This window comes from Anomaloglossus baeobatrachus, chromosome 3 (genome assembly GCF_048569485.1).
Source record: "Anomaloglossus baeobatrachus isolate aAnoBae1 chromosome 3, aAnoBae1.hap1, whole genome shotgun sequence".
NCBI lineage: Eukaryota > Metazoa > Chordata > Amphibia > Anura > Aromobatidae > Anomaloglossus > Anomaloglossus baeobatrachus.
Window position 1 is genome coordinate 660549662 of NC_134355.1, and position 22278 is coordinate 660571939.

At 51.6% G+C, this 22278-nt stretch overlaps 1 protein-coding gene across 1 annotated transcript in view; it reads right to left on the minus strand.

Annotated features, from left to right (window-relative positions):
• Nucleotides 1-9330: 9330 nt before the first annotated feature.
• LOC142297388 (cytochrome P450 2C5-like) overlaps nucleotides 9331-22278 on the minus strand; it is a 159394-nt gene continuing 146446 nt past the window's right edge. The window contains exons 12-13 of the mRNA XM_075341614.1: nucleotides 11529-11670; nucleotides 9331-9509 (exon numbers count right to left, since the gene is read on the minus strand). Of these exons, the coding sequence (XP_075197729.1) occupies nucleotides 9331-9509; nucleotides 11529-11670 (321 nt within the window). The remainder of the gene's footprint in view (nucleotides 9510-11528; nucleotides 11671-22278) is intronic.

The window sequence follows — 22278 nt, forward strand, 5'->3', positions numbered from 1 at the left end:
GCAGGGAGAGTGTCGCTGCTTCAGGGAAAGGTTTGCGGCCCTTTATAGTTATTTCTGTAGCAGGGCTGCAAACAGTGTGACCAGAAGTCCTTCTCAGGACTATTGTAGTTTTATACAGGCAGGCAGGGTATAGGCAGGTCGGAGTACAGGAGCAGAGTCCTTCTCAGGACTATTGTTGCTGTATACAGGCAGGGTATAGCCAGGTCGGAATACAGGCTAGTGACCAGAAGAGTCCTTCTCAGGACAATTGTAGCTGTATACAGGCAGGCAGGCAGGGTATATAGCCAGTCCTAGTGGTTACCGTATACCAGCCTTCATCTTATCTGGGGCTGGTGTACACAGTCTAAAACAGTCCTGATAGTGTCAGACTTCTCAGTAATTGTCGCTCCTAAAAACCTGTTAGGTTCTTAGTGCGTCCGTGCTTGCATTTAAAAACCGCACGTGTGTGCCTGTCGGTGGCAGCGTACAGGTGCACTTGTGTGCGTTTTTACCAAACTATTATATAACGCACAAGTGTAGTGTATAATACACGTCAGTCAGCAGTGGCTGATAGTGTCAGAGTTCTCATTAATTTTTGCTCCTAAAACCTGTTTGGTTCTTAGTGCGTCCGTGCTTGCATTTAAAAACCGCACGTGTGTGCCTGTCGGTGGCAGCGTCAGGCTCCACATTGTCCCTGGATAGAGACGTGCATGATGGCCTGTAAACCTGAAGTGCCCATTGTAAGGAAGTGGGTCTATTGTAGTATAGCCCTTTGGCAGGGCAGCCAAAAATTGGGAGGCTCCACATTGTCCCTGGATAGAGACGTGCATGAGGGCCTCAAAACATTGTTCCCATTGCAAAGGAGCGGGTCTCTTGTCGTTGTAATGCCCATTCTAAAAGAATGGGCAAAAAATTTACCACTGGGGGTATACCTGAAACAACGGCCTAACTATTGTAACGGTCATCATGGTGGCGCATGAGGAGAAGGAGGAGCAGTCCAGCGATTAGCCAAAGTCCAGAAGTGTGTACCCATGGGTGAGTGGAGGTACATGGCAAATTCCCGTTACAAACTTTAAATTCCGCTGTCATTTGCTGGTGAAGTCTGGCCCAATCCAACCCTTGTTCATCTTGATCAGAGTCAGCCTGTCAGCATTTTCAGTTGACAGGCGGGTGCGTTTATCTGTAATGGTTCCACCTGCGGCACTAAAAACACGCTCTGACAAAACGCTAGCGGCAGGGCAGGCCAGGACTTCCAAGGCGTAGAGAGCCAATTCATGCCACGTGTCCAGCTTGGATACCCAATAATTGTAAGGCACAGAGGAATGTCGGAGTACAGTTGTTCGATCTGCACGGTACTCCTTGAGCATCTGGGCCAACTTAGAATTTCTTGTGGCACTAACCCGCACCTCAGGGGCTGTGGTATGTGAGGGGCTGAGAAAACTGTCCCACATCTTAAAGACTGTTCCCCTACCTCTGGCGGATTGGACTTGTGCCCCTCTCGGCTGTACGCCTTGGTTGTCCACTAATTCCTGACCTATGCCGCTAGCGTTTTGTGAGGGGAATGCTTTGCCTACTTCCATGACTATGGCCTTCTGGAACTGCTGCATTTTGCCTGACCTCTCCACCTCGGGAATAAGAGACATAAAGTTCTCCTTTTAGCGTGGGTCTAACAGTGTTACCAACCAGTAATGATTGTCGGCCAAGATGTTCTTAACGCGAGGGTCACGAGACAGGCAGCTTACCATAAAGTCAGCCATGTGCGCCAGACTCTTAACAGCCATCACTTCAGTATACTGACCAACACGATGACTGAACATGCTGTCCTCCTCCTCCTCCTCATCATCATCTACCCTGTCCTCTGGCCAGCCACGCTGAACCGCGGATATGACTGCATGTCATATCCTCAATTTGGCCGAAGAGTTGCTCCATGTCTTCATCCTCCTCCTCGTCATAGTCCTCCACTGCACGTTGTGATGAGACGAGGCTGGGCAGTGTGTTATCACCCACACCCACTACTGTTTCTTGCTCCAACTCATCGCCGCTCACCATCTTGGTGGAGTCCTCAAAGTTTTGGCGGATGGTACATAGGTCGGACATCCATCTCCACTCCTCAGGTGTTATGTGTGGAGTTTTACCCATTTCCCGACGGCTTAGGTGATGCAGGTACTCAACAACTGCCCTCTTCTGCTCACATATCCTGACCAACATGTGCAGAGTTGAATTGCAATGCGTGGGGACATCACACACCAGTCTGTGAGCCGGAAGATACAAATGGTGCTGAAAGCCGGCAAGGCCGGCTGAAGCAGTAGGTGACTTTCGAAAATGTGCAGACAGGTGGCGAACTTTTACCAGCAGATCAGACAGCTCTGGGTATGACTTTAGAAACCGCTGAACCACGAGGTTGAGCACATGGGCCACGCATGGAACATGTGTCAGCTGGCCTCGCCTCAAAGCCGCCACCAGGTTCCGGCCATTGTCACACACGACCTTTCCTAGCTTTAGGTTCAGAGGTGTGAGCCAGTGATCTGCCTGCTGTTTCAGAGCTGTCCACACCTCTTCTGCATTGTGGGGTTTGTCACCTATGCAGATTAGCTTCAGCACAGCCTGTTGCCGCTTCGCCGAGGCAGTGCTGCAGTGCTTCCAGCTTGGGACTGGTGTGGAGGGTAAAGTGGATGAGGATGCACAGGAGGAGGATGAGGCTGAGGAGCATGACATTCCGGAGCTGTAGAGTGTAGGTGAAACCCTGACTGAGGTAGGGCCTGCAAACCTTGGTGTGGGAAGGACGTGTTCCGTCCCTCGCTCAGACTGGGTCCCAGCTTCCACAATATTAACTCAGTGTGCCGCCAACGAGATGTAGCGGCCTTGCCCACAAGCACTTGTCCACGTGTCTGTGGTTAGGTGGACTTTGGCTGAAACAGCATTGTTCAGGGCACGTGTGATGTTTTGTGACACGTGGTTATGCAATGCGGGAACGGCACGCCGGAAGAAATAGTGGCGGCTGGGGACCGAGTAACGTGGGACAGCTGCCGCCATCAGGTCGCGGAATGCTTCTGTCTCCACCAGCCTAAAAGGCAACATTTCCAGCGCAAGCAGTCGCGAAATGTTAGCATTTAGAAGTGTGGCATGTGGGGCATTGGCAGTGTATTTGCGCCTGCATTCAAAGGTTTGCTGAATGGATAACTGAACGCTGCGCTGGGACAAGGACGTGCTTGATGATGGTGTTATTTCTGCATGGGCAACTGCTGGTGCAGGGCCGGAGGAGGCTTGACATCAGCAAGCACTGCTCCTCGACTCTGTTGTACATCCCACAAAGTCGGGTGCTTGGCTGACATGTGCCTGATCATGCTGGTGGTTGTCAAGCTGCTAGTTTTGGTACCCCTGCTGATGCTGGCACGGCAGGTGTTGCAAATGGCCTTTTTAGAATCATCTGGAGCCAACTTAAAAAACTGCCAGACTCGGAAAGACCTAACATTTGTACAGGCACCTTGTGTCGTGTTGTTGTTCCGGGGAACGGTTGCCTGACGTCTGCCTGGGGCCACCACCCTGCTTCTTACTGCCTGTTGGGATGCTACGCCTCCCTCCCCCTGTGCACTGCTGTCCTCGCTCTGCATATCCTCCTGCCAGGTTGGGTCAGTTACTGGATCATCCACCACGTCGTCTTCCTCTTCCGCACCCTGCTCCTCCTCCTGACTTCCTGACAATTGTATCTCATGATCGTCCACCCCTTGTTGAGACACATTGCCAACTTCGTGAGAACGTGGCTGCTCAAATATTTGGGCATCTGTAGATACAATCTCGTCATGACCCACTTCAACAGGAGCTGGCGAGAGGCCAGAATGTGTGAATGGAAACGTGAACAGCTCTTCCGAGTGTCCGTGGACGTGTACTCCGCCTGGTGGTAGGAAGGAGGATCAGGTTCTGAAATGTGCGGTGCAGTATCACGGCTACTGACTCTTGACCGTGTGGAAGACAGAGTGTTTGTGTTGGTGCCAATCTGACTGGAATCATTATCTGCTATCCAACTAACAACCTGTTGACACTGGTCTTGGTTCAAGAGCGGTGTACTGCTGTGGTCCCCAAGAATTTGGGACAGGATGTGCGAGCGAGTAGATGTGGCCCTTTGTTGTGGCGAAATTAGAGCTTGTACACGACCTCGGTCTCTGCCTGCACCACCATCACGTCCACTTCATTGTTCGTTGCCAACGCCCTTGCGCATTTTGCAATGCTGTGCTGATGTGTATTCACTAGACTTGTGCGTTATATCCAAGTTTGTGCAAAACGCACACAAGTGCACCTGAACGCTGCCACCAACAGGCACACACGTGCGGTTTTTAAATGCAAGCACGGACACACTAAGAACCTAACAGGTCTCTATCCAGGGACAATGTGGAGCCTCCCAATTTTTGGCTGCCTTGCCAAAGGGCTATACTACAATAGACCCACTTCCTTACAATGGGCACTTCTGGTTTACAGGCCATCATGCACGTCTCTATCCAGGGACAATGTGGAGCCTCCCAATTTTTGGCTGCCCTGCCTAAGGGCTATACTACAATAGACCCACTTCCTTACAATGGGCACTTCTGGTTTACAGGCCCTCATGCACGTCTCTATCCAGGAACAATGTGGAGCCTCCCAATTTTTGGCTGCCCTGCCAAAGGGCTATACTACAATAGACCCACTTCCTTACAATGGGCACTTCTGGTTTACAGGCCATCATGCACGTCTCTATCCAGGGACAATGTGGAGCCTCCCAATTTTTGGCTGCCCTGCCTAAGGGCTATACTACAATAGACCCACTTCCTTACAATGGGCACTTCATGTTTACAGGCCCTCATGCACGTCTGTATGCAGGGGCATTGGTGAACCTCACAATTTTGGACTGCCCTGGCAAAGGCAAATACTACAAAGACTCACTTCCTCAAAATGGGCACATTAGACTCAAGAGGCCTTCATGTACGTCTCTTCTCAGGGACATCGGAGTGCCACACAATGTTTTACGTAAAATCTTTCATGCAATCTCCAAAAGTAACATACACCAGCTCTATCTCACTATTGGGTATGTGCCCTTAACATTTCCGCCATGAAATTTCATTTTGGTGTCATTTTTGAAGGTTTTCTGGTGAGTAAGTAAAAGTGGCGTAAAACGCGGACAAAATTGTTCACAGCTCTGACTTTTGAGTGATAAATGCTTCAAGGGGTCTTCCCCATGCTTTTGCCATGTCATTTGAGCACTCTTTTGAGACTTTTGTGACATTTTTAGGGTTTCTACATGCTGCCGGGGGTCATTTCATAAAAATACTCGGGTCTCCCATAGAATAACATTGGGCTCGGTGCTCGGGCCGAGTACACGAGTATCTTGGGATGCTCGGCCCGAGCTTCGAGCACCCGAGCTTTTTAGTACTCGCTCATCACTAATCACCACCATTCTGGTATTTAGTTCTGCTACCTTAATTACTACTATCTCTTTCAATGTAAAATGGTCATGCATATATGTACTTAACAGATGTACTTGTGCCATTGTCGCGGGCGGAGGAGGGGACGCCGCGCTCTCCCACTGCTGCTCGGATCCGGATGCCGCGGCTGCTGCGGCCTGCTGCTGCTCGGTGGCTCGAGCGATGGGCCGGATCCCGGGGACTCTAGCGGCGCTCCTTGCCCGTGAGTGAAAGGGGATTGGGATTTGGGATAGTTTATTGTCCGTGACGCCACCCACGGTTGTGGTGATTTGTTGGCACCACCGCTGCTCTGTATGGGGATCCCGGGAGTGCTGGTATGGAGCAGCCAGTTGTTGTGTTGCCCCTCCGTGGGTAGGGGTTGGTGATCCCGGGGCCCAGTGATGAGGTGGGAGATGCAGGGCTTGGTGGGCGCAGGAACGCGGGGACAGCGCTGTGCCTTGAGGCACTGTGGTACTCACTCAGCCTGAGACGATGACACAGTTCTCGGTAAAACACACGGCTGGAAAGACGGTTCTTATGGACGGCTGCACTTGCTTTCCCCAGTAGGTGACGGCGACGGTCATTCTTCCTGCACCTAATGTTTCTGTGTTGGTAGCGATGGGTTCCCACCGGTTACCCGCTCCTCGGCTTCAATCTGGGCCGAAGGAGCCCTACTTTGCCCGCAGGCGCTGGCCCTGAGAAACTGGTGCCGTGGCGGTGTCTCTCCGTAACGGTCGGACTGTTGCCTTCAATCGGGACTTGGTTGTTTGGAGACAGACGTCCCCTTCACTGATGGATTTGGCAAATTATGGCGACTCCTAGCCTTGCCGGGGTCCGAGAGGCCCCTGCCCTGGTGCTGACTGTTCTTCATATACTGCTCCAGACCGCCGGGCCACTACCCGTCCGCGGTCCTTCCAGCAACCTCCGAGCAGTCACCCCTCCAGACAATAACCGCCGTCTGCTGACCTTGCTGTCACTGTCCGGGCACACAGCCGGACCACCTTCAGGCTTTACTACTCTTCACTTCTCACTATAGCTCCACTACTACTTCCTTCTACTTCACTGTTTACTCAACTGCTTGTTTACTCCTCACTCAAGCCCTGCCTGGGCTAAACTTCAACTCCTCTCACTTCCTCCTCCAAACTCTATCTCAGCTCCACACTCTAGCTCTTCCCTGAGCTGACTGCCTGGTTCTTCCCGCCTCCAGGGCTGTGAACTCCTCGGTGGGCGCATCGGGTATTCTAGAATTTACGTATTGTGTAGTTAATGTATGATTTTTGTTATATATATATATATATATATATATATATATATATAGATAGATGTTGTGTGTAGTTACCAAGTGTTTGTGTAGGGCGCTGTACATGTTCTGGGTGTGGCGGGGGGTGAGAGTGGTGTTGTTTGTGTGTTGCGTTGTGTGTGTTGCATTGTTTGTGGAGCGCTGTGTGTCTGTAGCGTTGTGTGTGTGTGTTGCATGGTTTGTGTGGGTGTGGGGTGTGTGTGTGTTTTGGTGGGAGGTATGTTTTGTGCAATGTGTGTGTTGTGCGGCATGTGCGTATATTTGTGTGTGCCGCGGTGTTTGTGTGTTGTGTGTTGTGTGTTGTGTGTGTGCGGCGTTGTCTGTGTGTGTGGGTGTCTGTGTAGGGCGGTATTTGTGGTTCCCAGTGTGTGTGTGGTGTGTTGTGCAGTGCGTGTGTGGCGGTGTGTGTGTGTGTGTTTTGGGGGGAATTGTGCACCTCCCATCGTGCTCCATACCCCATGCTGCGCACCCCTCATCGTGCTCCATCCCCCATGCTGCCCACCCCCCATCGTGCTCCATCCCCCATGCTGCGCACCCCCCATCGTGCTCCATCCCCCATGCTACGCACCCCCCATCGTGCTCCATCCCCCATGCTGCGCACTCCCCATCATGCTCCATCCTCCATGCTGCGCACTCCCCATCGTGCTCCATCCCCCATGCTGCGCACCCCCCATCGTGCTCCATCCCCCATGCCGCGCACCCCTCATCGTGCTCCATCCCTCATGCTGCGCACCCCCCATCGTGCTCCATCCCCCATGCTGCGCACTCCCCATCGTGCTACATCCCCCATGCTGTGCACTCCCCATCGTGCTACATCCCCCATGCTGCGCACCCCCATGTGCTCCATCCCCCATGCTATAATAGTTCTCCCATTATACTCAGAGATGAGTATAATAGGAGGACTATAATAAGAGGAGTAGTCCTGGGGGGAGAGGAGTATAATGCCGGCTCCCTGCACATGTGTACCAGGAGCCGCCGGTGTACGCTGGTAACTATGATACACATCGGGTAACTAAGGGACCTTAGTTACCCGATGTGTATAATGGTTACCAGCGTACACCGGCTCCGTCACGATCTCAGCAGCGCAAGGTTATGTCTGGCGATGCGTGTGGAGGGCCGGGGCGAGCGGCCAATCCATGCGGGGGGCGGAGCCGAGGCGAGGCGAGCGGCCAATCCGCTGTTTGTCACCGTAAGGACACAATTTTGGAGCAAGACAGACAGACAGACAGACAAAATAAGGCAATTATATATATAGATGATCATATTGCCATCTGTATCATCTAGCGGACAGTGTCCTGACTTCCCCATATTGCATTGGGGTGCTTATTCTTATGCATATTATTTTTAAACTGTCAGATACCGCTTAATGCTGAATGTGATGCCCTCCACTTACCCTCTACCCTGACAGCTGTCCCTGTGACCCATATACCTCTGCGTCTCTATTATAAGTATGTACATATCCTGTATATAAGTGTATAAATGTATATTTGTATATATTGCTGTTTGTCACACTTGTATATATACTCACGGTATACTTTTACCTCCACAGGCAACTACCTTGAGAAAGGTCTGATAAACCGAAACGTTGGTTTGTTGCTTTGTGTCAGGGTTCACATTTTTGTCGGTTGTGAATAAAAACATTTGCATTCAAATTTTCCTCTCCTTTCTAATTGAGTGCTCGGGTTCCCCATTACTTGGTGACACTTTAGACATTTGTGGTTACCAACAAAATGGCTCCGCACTGTGTCGCTACATTTCATCTTCCTTATCCTTTTGGAAACACCCAGATTGTGAGGGGGCGGTGACATCACACACAGGAGAGCAGATTCTGCCCACTTTACTGCAGCTGTAATGTGAGATATTTCTACAGTGGGATTTCAGTAGGATTTCAGCAGCTGCTCCCCCTAGTGTTTAACAGTGAAAAATATCAAACTTTTTAATTTTTTTTATATTTTGCTCAATTAAAAACAAATAATAATATTTAAATAAAACATTAAAACATTAATTCTTTACATTTTTTTCAGTTATTGATTTTTTTTTTTGGATGACACCTTCCTTTAAATATATGGCTAATTTTAATTAGGTGACACCGGTTTTAAACTCATTTGTTATTAAAAGTTAAATTTTATTATCTGACATACTGTTGACTTACTTGGGAGACATTTTGTTGAGATGCTGTATCCGTATCTCAGAGTCTTGCTTTCTTCTTTTTCTACCTTTAACAGGTTAACAGGCGTGAGTGGAACTCGGTTCCACCCACAGCTGTTAGAAGCAGATGATGGCTGAATAATCCAGCCGGGAAATGTGATCCCGTGTGATAATCAGGGACACAATATATGAAGTAACTGTGTGCCATCTATCGTGTAGGAAGAGAAATAAGCAGATTTACCTGATGAGATATATTAGAAAGTTTCTTATTTTCATGTTTACTATTGATTTAGGAGATTAAAATTAAAATGATATTTACTCTTTAAACAAATATTAATTTATTATAGAAGTTGGTGAGATGTATAAAATTCCCTGGTTTATAGTTGTAATATTTCACCATTGTAAATTATGTTTTAACATCAATTTATCTAGGCAATTATTTAAATTTGACATGTAGGTGACACTCATATGTTACACATGAGGAATAGCACATATCTTATGGGGCATTGGTGTAGCTGTAAATCCAACTGCAGCAGTTAGGTCTAATGTGACCCCAGAAGGAGCCTTAAATGTGAAGTTCTGCAGTAGTTTTGTGAAGAACATGAACAGCTCCATTTTGGCCAAGTTTTCTCCAGCGCAACTTCTCTTACCTACAAAAAAACCATAAAGTATAGGATAAAAGTTAATATTCTTTAAAGGGAAAAACACAGGGTACTATATAGTTCCAAAAATTAACTTTTTAACACGTTAGTGGAGACAGTGATTGCATAATACAATTGGACTATCCCTATCTGCCCCCATACAATTCCTCATGGACCTCTCTACAGAATTGGCCCCAACCCTTTATAAATGAGCAATAGTTGGCACAATGCACTTGATATACAGATCAAACCAGCATATCATCGTTCATTTAGCAAACTAACCCACTTTAATATAATTTAGAAACGCATAAGGCTGCTTTACACACAACGACATCGCTAGCGAGATGTCATTGGGGTCACGGAATTTGTGACGCACATCCTCCTAGTTTGCAATGTCATTGCATATGAAATGCAGGAACGACCGCTAACGATCAAAATTACTCACCATATCGTTGATCGTTGACACGTCGTTCTAATCCCAAATGCCGTTGCTGATGCAGGTTGTTCATCCTTCCTGCGGCAGCACCCATCGCTATGTGTGACACCACAGGAACGAGGAACAACAGCTTACCTGCGTTCAGCCAGCAACGAGGTGGGCGTGTATTTCCTTCGGCTGCTCTCTGCCCCTCTGCTTCTATTGGCCGCCTGCCGTCTGACGTCGCTGTGATGCCACACGAACCGCCCCCTTAGAAAGGAGGCGGTTCGCCGGCCACAGCGACGTTACAGGGAAAGTAAGTATGTGTGATGTGGCCTAACGATATTGTGCGCCACAGGCAGCGATTTGCCCGTGATGCACAAACGACGGGGGCGGGTACGCTCGCTAGCGATCTCGCTAGCGAGATTGCAGAGTGTAAAGTGGCCTACAGAAACTTCTAAATGTCAGTAATAATGGAGGACATGGAAGAAAAGGGTTAATCCGCACTGCCAGAAGAAGATCACTGAAGATCAATGAGGAAAGATATTTGATTTTATTGTTTGACAGGTTTTGGAGCCACAGACTCCTCCTTCAGGAGCAAATATTAATTAATGTACAATATTGATTTTTGTTCCTGAAGAAGGAGGGATACAGCTCCGAAACGCGTACAACAATAAAATCAAATATCTTAATCCCCATTGATCTTTAGTGATGTTCTTCTGGCAGCATGGATTAACCCTTTTTTTCCATCTCCTCCAACATTACCCATCTGGGTTCTAAAGCAGCCTTCCTCAACACGTGGTTATAGTGGTTGTGTCTGTAACACAACCGCACCAGGTTAGTGTTAGAAGAAGAAAGGGATGTCCAGCTCTTCAGGCAGAGAAAACCTTGGTTTTCTCTGCCTGAAGAGCTGGACATCCCTTTCTTCTTCTATTGTTATATCGGGCCGTGGCAGTGCCTGTCCGTGCTCCAGGAAGAAACCAGGATTGAGCTTCCACACGGTGAGCTGATATATATACCAGGTTAGTGTGCCTAATTTAATTTTTTCTGCTACCATCAGATAAGACACCTTCAGCGCCCCCTCCTTTGTCATTTCAGTTTTAGTACAAAGGAATGTCTGTAATCTAATATTTTTATGTAGCTAAATAGTGGAACCCTAGAGCCAATAGGACTGGTAGGCTTTTGGTTTGCCTGTCCAACTTTGACCATAGCAGTACATTTGGGGCACAGATGGAGGTATATGAAAGTCATACCTAGGGAGATTTACCTATTCCCCTGTGGGCCAGTCCAAGCCTGCATACAACAATGACCCATATGCTTTTGGGCTGCGCTGGAATTGTACATTTTAACCCTTATGGGTAAAGCAGCCCACCAACAGGTCACCTTTTCTAAAATATAAAAATTAATTCAAATATATAAAAATTACAGTTGTAGAAAAACATGCCTAATTAGCATTATGGCATAGTTTTGAGCATTGTAATATTTCCTGAAGATGAATATAGATCATTTTTATATATTGATAAGGTTGTATTACATTCAGTTTGGTGGTCTTGTAAGTGGATAAATTCTCTCATCTCGAGTCATTATAGAAGATTTCTGAGAGGACAACTCACCGGCTGAAAAAGGCATGAACGCTTCTTTCCTTACAAAATTTCCCCTGGAATCCAGAAAGTGTCCCGGGTAGAACTCATCGGCTTTCACAAAATGATCTTTATCATAAAGTACGGAGGTCAGTAGCGGCATCACATATGTCCCCTGAAAGATTCAAGAAGGGATATTTACAATGGACCTTAACTAATTAGATTTGTCACTAAGCATATGATCACAATGCTGATGATAGCATCCATCGCCAGTCCTGGGAGATATGATGTATGATTCTCCCGATCTATTGCCAGGAACTACAAATACACCCCTTGAACCAGATGGCATGCTAATGGGATCAACTAGACGCCTTTGGTAAGCGACAAATCCAGCTAAGAACATATTTTACATATTCTTAAGTTTGGTGATAAATATGTGACTACTGGGGAACTCATTCATGTCAGAAAAAGGGTCAGATGTTCTCTCGCTGTTTCTGAAAGCCCCATAGATTTCTAACTAAGCAGCAGAATGCTATCCTGTGGATATAAAGATCATAAGGGGAGAAACCCCAATAAAATATATATTTTAATAATATTTTTTAAAAAGTCAAAAACCAAATCACAAACAACATTAAATAGATAAAGTGCAGAATATACAATAACACGTGCTAGGAGGGAGGATGAAAATTAAGACTGGCCCCAAATAACCCCTAGTTAGTCTCTCCCTACTTAGCAATGGAGGATATGATGCCCTAGGGTTGTGGCGCCCCCATTCACCGATGGGAAACTCGGCATGACCCTAGTAAGCCCTGCACAGCAAAACACACCAATTAGGCAAAATAGTAACCCCCTATCCAAATCAGATGGTGAGCCAAATAAACGTATCTGAGAAGTTGTCCTAAGAATGAGTCCAGTCCCGACGCGTTTCCTCCCGCAGGCATAAATCCTAGGTCATATTAAAAGGCTCATTAAAGAGGCACTTTTGACTTTTAGGATTGCTACTTCCAATAGGTGGCGCTAGAGTTTGACTCTCTCCTCCCTGAAGAAACAATTTGAATATTTCCCAGAGGAGCATTGCAGCTATAAGACTCCTCACCACTCATAGCCAGATTGGTTTGTCAGCCTCTGCAAGGAGAACAGTTTTTCCTTTTTACTCTCAGAAATTGTCACTAGCAGAATTTAACTATATCGGTGTCCACAAGTTTATGGAGGTTAAAAGAACCATTAAAGAATAGAGACACTGGTTGGACATGGCTAAACACAAGTTAGCAATATTTACCGATCGTAAAAACCTATTGCATATTGATGCTGCTAAGCGTCTAAAGAGCAGACATGATTATCAGAACCTCAGCTGTTTTTATTCTGTTGGATTTCATATGTTTTTTTTTTATTATTTTTTCTGGATTGCAGTCCTCCATACAAAGGAGGACATATTTTCTTCCCAATTGATAAAAGTCTGGAGGGAAGTCAAAGAGGATCTTTTGGTGACTAGTGACTTGGCAGAAAAGGAGCAAACTGCAAACTCGGAAAGGCCCCTGTCTTTACAATAGGAGAGTTTGTCTGGTTGTCCTTTAAGAATCTACTTCTTAAAGTGGCTTCTAGGAAATTTGTTCTCAAATTTGTGGGTCTTTAGAACATCACTAAACTTTTGAACCCAGCTTCAACTCCCTGTATCTTGAAAAGTCAAAAACTCATTCCATTCCTCCCTTCTAAAGAGACTTTTTAGCCAGGCCATTACATAATATTCTTAAGGGTGCTTTACATGCTGCAACATCGCTACTGATATATCGTCGGGTCACGTCGTTAGTGCCGCACATCCGGCGCCGGTAGCGACATCCGGCGCCGGTAGCTATGTGACGCCCTGGACAAGCCAGGGGTCACAGGTCATGACACCATCACACCCTACACCCCGGATAGGTACACCAAAGCTACACAAAAATCCTTGTTGCCTTCCTCCAGGGGCTGATGTCCACACCAGGGGGTGGGCCAGGCGGTTGGCTCCGCCCACCGAGGAGTTCACAGCCCTGGAGGCGGGAAAACCAGGCAGAAGAGTTTAGGGAGAGATAGACAGTGGAAGTAAAGGAGTAAACAGTGGTAGAGGAGCAAGAGAAAGGAGTAAAGGTGGAAGAGAAAGTGACAGTTGAGAAAGCCTGAAGTTGGTCCGGGTGTGTGCCCCGGACTGAGACAGCAAGGTCAGCAGACGGCGGTGACTGTCTGCAGGAGAGGCTGCTTGGAGGTTGCCGAAAAGGCCGCGGTCGGGTGGTGGCCCGGCGGTACCGGAGCGGTATATGAAGAGAAGCCAGCACCATTGGCAGGGGCTTTTCGGATCCCGGCAAGGCTAGGAGTCGCCGTGAATTTGCCAAATCCGTCAGTGAAGGGGACCTCTGGGTCTCCCAACAACCAAGTCCCGATTGAAGGCAACAGTCCGACCGTTAGAGAGAGACATCGCCACCGCCAAGGCACCAGTTTCTCAGGGCCAGCGCCTGCGGGCAAAGAGGGGCTCCTCCGGCACATATCCAAGCCGGGGAGCGGGTTACCGGTGGGAACCCATTGCTACTAACATAGACTTAGGTGCAGGAAAAGGGACCATCACCGTCAACTACCGGGGAAAAGCAACAGCAGCCGTCCGTGGGAACCGTCTTTCCAGCCGTGTGTTTTACCGAGAACTGTGTCACCGTCTCAGGCTGAGTGAGTACCACAGTGCCGTGAGGCACAGCGCTGCCCCCGCGTCCCTGCACCCCACCAAGCCCTGCACCGGCCCCGCCATCCCTCATCCCCCAACTCATCACTGGGCCCCGGGACAACCACCCCCTACCCACGGAGGAGTGAACTAACAACTTTGCTGCTCCCTGTCACCGCTCCCAGGATTCCCATACAGAGCAGCGGTGGTGTCCCTACAATCACCACAACCGGGGGTGGCGTCACGGACAATAAACTATCCCAAAAACCAAACCCCTTTCACTCACGGGCGAGGAGCGCCGCTCGAGTCCCCGGGATCCGACCCATCGCTTGAGCCACCGAGCAGCAGCAGGCCGCAGCAGCAGCGGCAGCCGGACCCGAGCAGTGGGAGAGCGCAGCGTCCCCTCCTCCGCCCGCGACAACTTGGCATCACGAACAGGATCTTACCGCTCTGCCGTCTGGTAGAGGTGCGCCTTGTTACCGCCGGAGGTGTCCGGCCGGAAAATTTCAGAAGCCGCCATATTTGGCGCAAAGAGTTCCCACTCGAGCGTCTTCTCGAGTAGCAGAGGCGCGAAGGCCAAAACAGCCATCTGCAGCCATCTTGTTCCTGGAAGAAGCCGCCAGCAGCATGTGGATGCCATCCCGAAGCACCGTAGCCCCCGCGCCGGGAACCGCGGCATGGGTGGAGATCCGGACCGCGCAGCTCTACCAGAGGCTGCAGGTCAAGATGCAGCTCCTCATGGAGGAGTGGGAGACCGACATGGCGGATGTCATAGCGACCGTGCGGAGACGCGAGGAGGAAGCTGAGGAAGGGAGGGTGAGTGACCCACGCCCCGATGCCCTTGAAGGGCCGGTCATCGCGGCTGCGAGACCCGGTCAAAACCCTCTCGCCCTGTTACCTCCCTCGCCACCCATCTCGGAAGCTGTGACCCCGCCACTAGGCCCGCTGCCACCGCAACCGGTAGCGATACCCAGCATGCCCGCCCCGGCGGGCCGACCTGTAGCCGGAGCCCGTAGCAAACCGGAGGTGCTGCCGTGGAAAGCCCCGAAGTGTGAACCGGAGGCATCCCCCGAGAAGTCCCCCGAGCCGGAGCCGAGAGCCCGCTCCATGCCGAAGGCCCAACTGCGGAAAGCCCCTGTGCCCATCCCCCACACCTCGGCTGAGGTTGCGCCGGGTTGCCGCTGCAAGGCGGCGTCCAAGGCCAAGAAGCCGCGGGACCTGCCGCCCAGATCCCTAACAGTGGGCAGCGTCCAAAATGTCTCGCGGGGCCTGACCCGTGCGCCGGAGCTCGCAGCAGCGCCGTACTGGGACAGGGAGCCGGTACCGTTGGGCCTGGAGATTGAAGAGAGGGAAAGGAAGAAGGCGGAGTTGGTGGCCCGTGCAATCCGGGAAAAAGAGAACCTCCGTCAGGCAACTTTCCGTGTCCGGGGCCCGTTGTATGAGGGGCAGGTGAGGCGGTTTGATGTCCGCCGGGGCTATGGATTCATATATGAACCGGGCCTGGAGGCCGAAGTGTTTATAGCCCGGCGGGATGTGAATGCTCACCTGCCAGAGGAGCACCCTGGTCGGAACCTGATGCCGGGCGACTTGGTCCAGTACACCCGGCACTGTGGGGAGAGGGGGTGGTTCGCGCTGGATGCTAAGTTAAGGGGCAGCCAGGAGTCCCGTGTGAGCGCCGAGCCCCCTCCCTCAGGTGATGCTGAGGACTCCGAGTGATGGCAGCGGGACACCGTTGCACCGTCCCCATTGAGACCAGAAGTCTGTGTGCGTTTGAAAGTTTTAAAGTTTGCAAAAGATGATAAGAGAAAATGAAACCGTGAAGTTCACCTGATTACCGTGATTTGGAACCGGCCGTTGCCAACACCGTTGTCCCCGTGGGTACCGAGTGAAGTTGTTTGCATAGGAACTCCTATGGACAAGCCCGTGAACATGCAGGGCAACCACAAATGTTAAGTGGCTTGTAAATAAAAATGTTTCCGTTGCAGCACCGTTACCGCCTCCGGAGAGGCAGGTTGGAGGGAGGGCCCGCAGTAGAGCAGGCTGGGGCCCAGCCACCACAGGAACCGGTGGCTACTTTCTGGAGGGGAAGGACAGATTCCGCTCGGGTAACTGGTTCAGGACTGGGGTCATGGGGTGCTGCCTGTTTCTTAGAGGCAGCATCAGGGCCAGGTTACTTGGGTGGGAGAGAGCGGCAGCAGCAACCGTCTGTTACGTAACGTTTAAGTATCGTACCTCCCGCTGTGGGATGATGTTTTTCTAACTGTTCAAATGTTTACCTTTTTCAGAAAAATAAAATCGGTGTTGGACGGGCAGCCCGCGGACGGTCTGCATTTTGCTAAGGGGGAATGTGACGCCCTGGGCAAGCCAGGGGTCACAGGTCATGACACCATCACACCCTACACCCCGGATAGGTACACCAAAGCTACACAAAAATCCTTGTTGCCTTCCTCCAGGGGCTGATGTCCACACCAGGGGGTGGGCCAGGCGGTTGGCTCCGCCCACCGAGGAGTTCACAGCCCTAGAGGCGGGAAAACCAGGCAGAAGAGTTTAGGGAGAGATAGAGAGTGGAAGTGAAGTAGTAAACAGTGAAGTGGTAGAGGAGCAAGAGAGAGGAGTAAAGGTGGAAGAGAAAGTGACAGTTGAGAAAGCCTGAAGTTGGTCCGGGTGTGTGCCCCGGACTGAGACAGCAAGGTCAGCAGACGGCGGTGACTGTCTGCAGGAGAGGCTGCTTGGAGGTTGCCGAAAGGGCCACGGTCGGGTGGTGGCCCGGCGGTACCGGAGCGGTATACGAAGAGAAGCCAGCACTATTGGCAGGGGCTTTTCGGATCCCAGCAAGGCTAGGAGTCGCCGTGAATTTGCCAAATCCGTCAGTGAAGGGAACCTCTGGGTCTCCCAACAACCAAGTCCCGATTGAAGGCAACAGTCCAACCATTAGAGAGAGACACCGCCACCGCCAAGGCACCAGTTTCTCAGGGCCAGCGCCTGCGGGCAAGGAGGGGCTCCTCTGGCACATATCCAAGCCGGGGAGCGGGTTACCAGTGGGAACCCATCGCTACCAACATAGACTTAGGTGCAGGAAAAGGGACCGTCACCGTCAACTACCGGGGAAAAGCAACAGCAGCCGTACGTGGGAACCGTCTTTCCAGCCGTGTGTTTTACCGAGAACTGTGTCACCATCTCAGGCTGAGTGAGTACCACAGTGCCGTGAGGCACAGCGCTGCCCCCGCGTCCCTGCACCCCACCAAGCCTGCACCGGCCCCGCCATCCCTCATCCCCCAACTCATCACTGGGCCCCGGGACAACCACCCCCTACCCACGGAGGAGTGAACTAACAACTTTGCTGCTCCCTGTCACCGCTCCCAGGATTCCCATACAGAGCAGCGGTGGTGTCCCTACAATCACCACAACCGGGGGTGGCGTCACGGACAATAAACTATCCCAAAAACCAAACCCCTTTCACTCACGGGCGAGGAGCGCCGCTCGAGTCCCCGGGATCCGACCCATCGCTTGAGCCACCGAGCAGCAGCAGGCCGCAGCAGCAGCGGCAGCCGGACCCGAGCAGTGGGAGAGCGCAGCGTCCCCTCCTCCGCCCGCGACAACTTGGCATCACGAACAGGATCTTACCGCTCTGCCGTCTGGTAGAGGTGCGCCTTGTTACCGCCGGAGGTGTCCGGCCGGAAAATTTCAGAAGCCGCCATATTTGGCGCAAAGAGTTCCCACTCGAGCGTCTTCTCGAGTAGCAGAGGCGCGAAGGCCAAAACAGCCATCTGCAGCCATCTTGTTCCTGGAAGAAGCCGCCAGCAGCATGTGGATGCCATCCCGAAGCACCGTAGCCCCCGCGCCGGGAACCGCGGCGTGGGTGGAGATCCGGACCGCGCAGCTCTACCAGAGGCTGCAGGTCAAGATGCAGCTCCTCATGGAGGAGTGGGAGACCGACATGGCGGATGTCATAGCGACCGTGCGGAGACGCGAGGAGGAAGCTGAGGAAGGGAGGGTGAGTGACCCACGCCCCGATGCCCTTGAAGGGCCGGTCATCGCGGCTGCGGGACCCGGTCAAAACCCTCTCGCCCTGTTACCTCCCTCGCCACCCATCTCGGAAGCTGTGACCCCGCCACTAGGCCCGCTGCCACCGCAACCGGTAGCGATACCCAGCATGCCCGCCCCGGCGGGCCGACCTGTAGCCGGAGCCCGTAGCAAACCGGAGGTGCTGCCGTGGAAAGCCCCGAAGTGTGAACCGGAGGCATCCCCCGAGAAGTCCCCCGAGCCGGAGCCGAGAGCCCGCTCCATGCCGAAGGCCCAACTGCGGAAAGCCCCTGTGCCCATCCCCCACACCTCGGCTGAGGTTGCGCCGGGTTGCCGCTGCAAGGCGGCGTCCAAGGCCAAGAAGCCGCGGGACCTGCCGCCCAGATCCCTAACAGTGGGCAGCGTCCAAAATGTCTCGCGGGGCCTGACCCGTGCGCCGGAGCTCGCAGCAGCGCCGTACTGGGACAGGGAGCCGGTACCGTTGGGCCTGGAGATTGAAGAGAGGGAAAGGAAGAAGGCGGAGTTGGTGGCCCGTGCAATCCGGGAAAAAGAGAACCTCCGTCAGGCAACTTTCCGTGTCCGGGGCCCGTTGTATGAGGGGCAGGTGAGGCGGTTTGATGTCCGCCGGGGCTATGGATTCATATATGAACCGGGCCTGGAGGCCGAAGTGTTTATAGCCCGGCGGGATGTGAATGCTCACCTGCCAGAGGAGCACCCTGGTCGGAACCTGATGCCGGGCGACTTGGTCCAGTACACCCGGCACTGTGGGGAGAGGGGGTGGTTCGCGCTGGATGCTAAGTTAAGGGGCAGCCAGGAGTCCCGTGTGAGCGCCGAGCCCCCTCCCTCAGGTGATGCTGAGGACTCCGAGTGATGGCAGCGGGACACCGTTGCACCGTCCCCATTGAGACCAGAAGTCTGTGTGCGTTTGAAAGTTTTAAAGTTTGCAAAAGATGATAAGAGAAAATGAAACCGTGAAGTTCACCTGATTACCGTGATTTGGAACCGGCCGTTGCCAACACCGTTGTCCCCGTGGGTACCGAGTGAAGTTGTTTGCATAGGAACTCCTATGGACAAGCCCGTGAACATGCAGGGCAACCACAAATGTTAAGTGGCTTGTAAATAAAAATGTTTCCGTTGCAGCACCGTTACCGCCTCCGGAGAGGCAGGTTGGAGGGAGGGCCCGCAGTAGAGCAGGCTGGGGCCCAGCCACCACAGGAACCGGTGGCTACTTTCTGGAGGGGAAGGACAGATTCCGCTCGGGTAACTGGTTCAGGACTGGGGTCATGGGGTGCTGCCTGTTTCTTAGAGGCAGCATCAGGGCCAGGTTACTTGGGTGGGAGAGAGCGGCAGCAGCAACCGTCTGTTACGTAACGTTTAAGTATCGTACCTCCCGCTGTGGGATGATGTTTTTCTAACTGTTCAAATGTTTACCTTTTTCAGAAAAATAAAATCGGTGTTGGACGGGCAGCCCGCGGACGGTCTGCATTTTGCTAAGGGGGAATGTGACGCCCTGGGCAAGCCAGGGGTCACAGGTCATGACACCATCACACCCTACACCCCGGATAGGTACACCAAAGCTACACAAAAATCCTTGTTGCCTTCCTCCAGGGGCTGATGTCCACACCAGGGGGTGGGCCAGGCGGTTGGCTCCGCCCACCGAGGAGTTCACAGCCCTAGAGGCGGGAAAACCAGGCAGAAGAGTTTAGGGAGAGATAGAGAGTGGAAGTGAAGTAGTAAACAGTGAAGTGGTAGAGGAGCAAGAGAGAGGAGTAAAGGTGGAAGAGAAAGTGACAGTTGAGAAAGCCTGAAGTTGGTCCGGGTGTGTGCCCCGGACTGAGACAGCAAGGTCAGCAGACGGCGGTGACTGTCTGCAGGAGAGGCTGCTTGGAGGTTGCCGAAAGGGCCACGGTCGGGTGGTGGCCCGGCGGTACCGGAGCGGTATACGAAGAGAAGCCAGCACTATTGGCAGGGGCTTTTCGGATCCCAGCAAGGCTAGGAGTCGCCGTGAATTTGCCAAATCCGTCAGTGAAGGGAACCTCTGGGTCTCCCAACAACCAAGTCCCGATTGAAGGCAACAGTCCAACCATTAGAGAGAGACACCGCCACCGCCAAGGCACCAGTTTCTCAGGGCCAGCGCCTGCGGGCAAGGAGGGGCTCCTCTGGCACATATCCAAGCCGGGGAGCGGGTTACCAGTGGGAACCCATCGCTACCAACATAGACTTAGGTGCAGGAAAAGGGACCGTCACCGTCAACTACCGGGGAAAAGCAACAGCAGCCGTACGTGGGAACCGTCTTTCCAGCCGTGTGTTTTACCGAGAACTGTGTCACCATCTCAGGCTGAGTGAGTACCACAGTGCCGTGAGGCACAGCGCTGCCCCCGCGTCCCTGCACCCCACCAAGCCTGCACCGGCCCCGCCATCCCTCATCCCCCAACTCATCACTGGGCCCCGGGACAACCACTCCCTACCCACGGAGGTGAGAACTAACAACTTTGCTGCTCTCTGTCACCGCTCCCGGGATTCCCATACAGAGCAGCGGTGGTGGCCATACAATCACCACAACTGTGGGTGGCGTCACGGACAATAAACTATTCCAAAAAACCAAACCCCTTTCACTCATGGGCAAGGAGCGCCGCTCGAGTCCCCGGGATCCGGCCCATCGCTCGAGCCACCGAGCAGCAGCAGGCCGCAGCAGCAGCGGCAGCCGGATCCGAGCAGTGGGAGAGCACAGCGTCCCCTCCTCCGCCCGCGACAGCTACATCGCAGCGTGTGACACCAAGGAGCGACAATCAACAATCGCAAAGTCGTTCAAAACGGGGATCGTTGACACGTCGCTCCTTTCCTTAATATCGCTGCTGCCAAAGGTACGATGTTGTTCGTCGTTCCTGCGGTATCACACATCGCTATGTGTGACACTGCAGGAACGAGGAACATCTTCTTACCTGCGTCCACCGGCAATGCGTAAGGAAGGAGGTGGGCGGGATGTTACGTCCCGCTCATCTCCGCCCCTCCGCTTCTATTGGCCGGCCGCTTAGTGACGCCGCAGTGACGTCGCTATGACGCCGAACGCACCTTTCCCTTGAGGGAGGGATTGTTCGGCGGTCACAGCGACATCGCTGACAAGGTATGTGCGTGTGACGCTGCCGTAGCGATAATGTTCGCTATGGCAGTGATCACCAAATGTCGAACGAGTGACGGGGGCAGGTGCTATCGCACTCGACATCGCTAGCAATCGTGAGTTGAAGGTTCAGTTAAGGTCACTCAGACCCAGCTGATGCTGAATGGGGTTGCCAGCCTCAGTCGTCAGGCAGGGACAAATCAGGAACAGATTAGGGATTTTTTGAGACTTAATAGAGTCCTGTTACCTACAGGTATTTTATCTCTTCTGGTTTGTTAATCCTCGTGGTAGGGCTCAATTGTAACATTATGTCCAATATGGACAGTTTTGGTTTCTGCACAATTCTTATAAACAGCTATTAAAACAAAAGTTTGTACTGGGAGACACATATAGGGCTAATCTTAAAAATAGGATGCAGGACTATCCTTTGCCCTAAAAAAATGTTAAAAACAAATATATTAGATGTAAGTGTATCTAGAGCTTAGCAAATCGATTACCTGGTCCATAGTCCAGTGGCTCTACTTTTATTCAATAACCAACGGACTGAAGCCCTTCAGTTCTCTGGCCTTTGAGCATATGGGCTCTTCTTTTGATTAGCCAGCCTGGTGCAGCTTCATATGAACGTCACGCTGTAATGATGATGGAAAACTAATCCAGCTAATCAAAAATGGAACCAGGGATGCCAGCAAGTAGAAGGCAGATGAAAGAGCTTCTGCCCGATGGCCACAGAATAGTGATTTGGCCACTGAATCAGGATATGACTTGATTAATTGCTCACCTCTATGTGTAAAACCAAAGTTGTAGTAATAAATACAACAATTGCCCCCACAAAAAAACTCTCATATAGCGCTTTTGACAGAAAAATAAAAAATTAAGTTAAACCTTTTCCTTAGAGTATGTTTTTATTGTGAAACAGTACTGTAATGTAAAAAAAAAAACAACTAACACCTTTGGAACTGCTG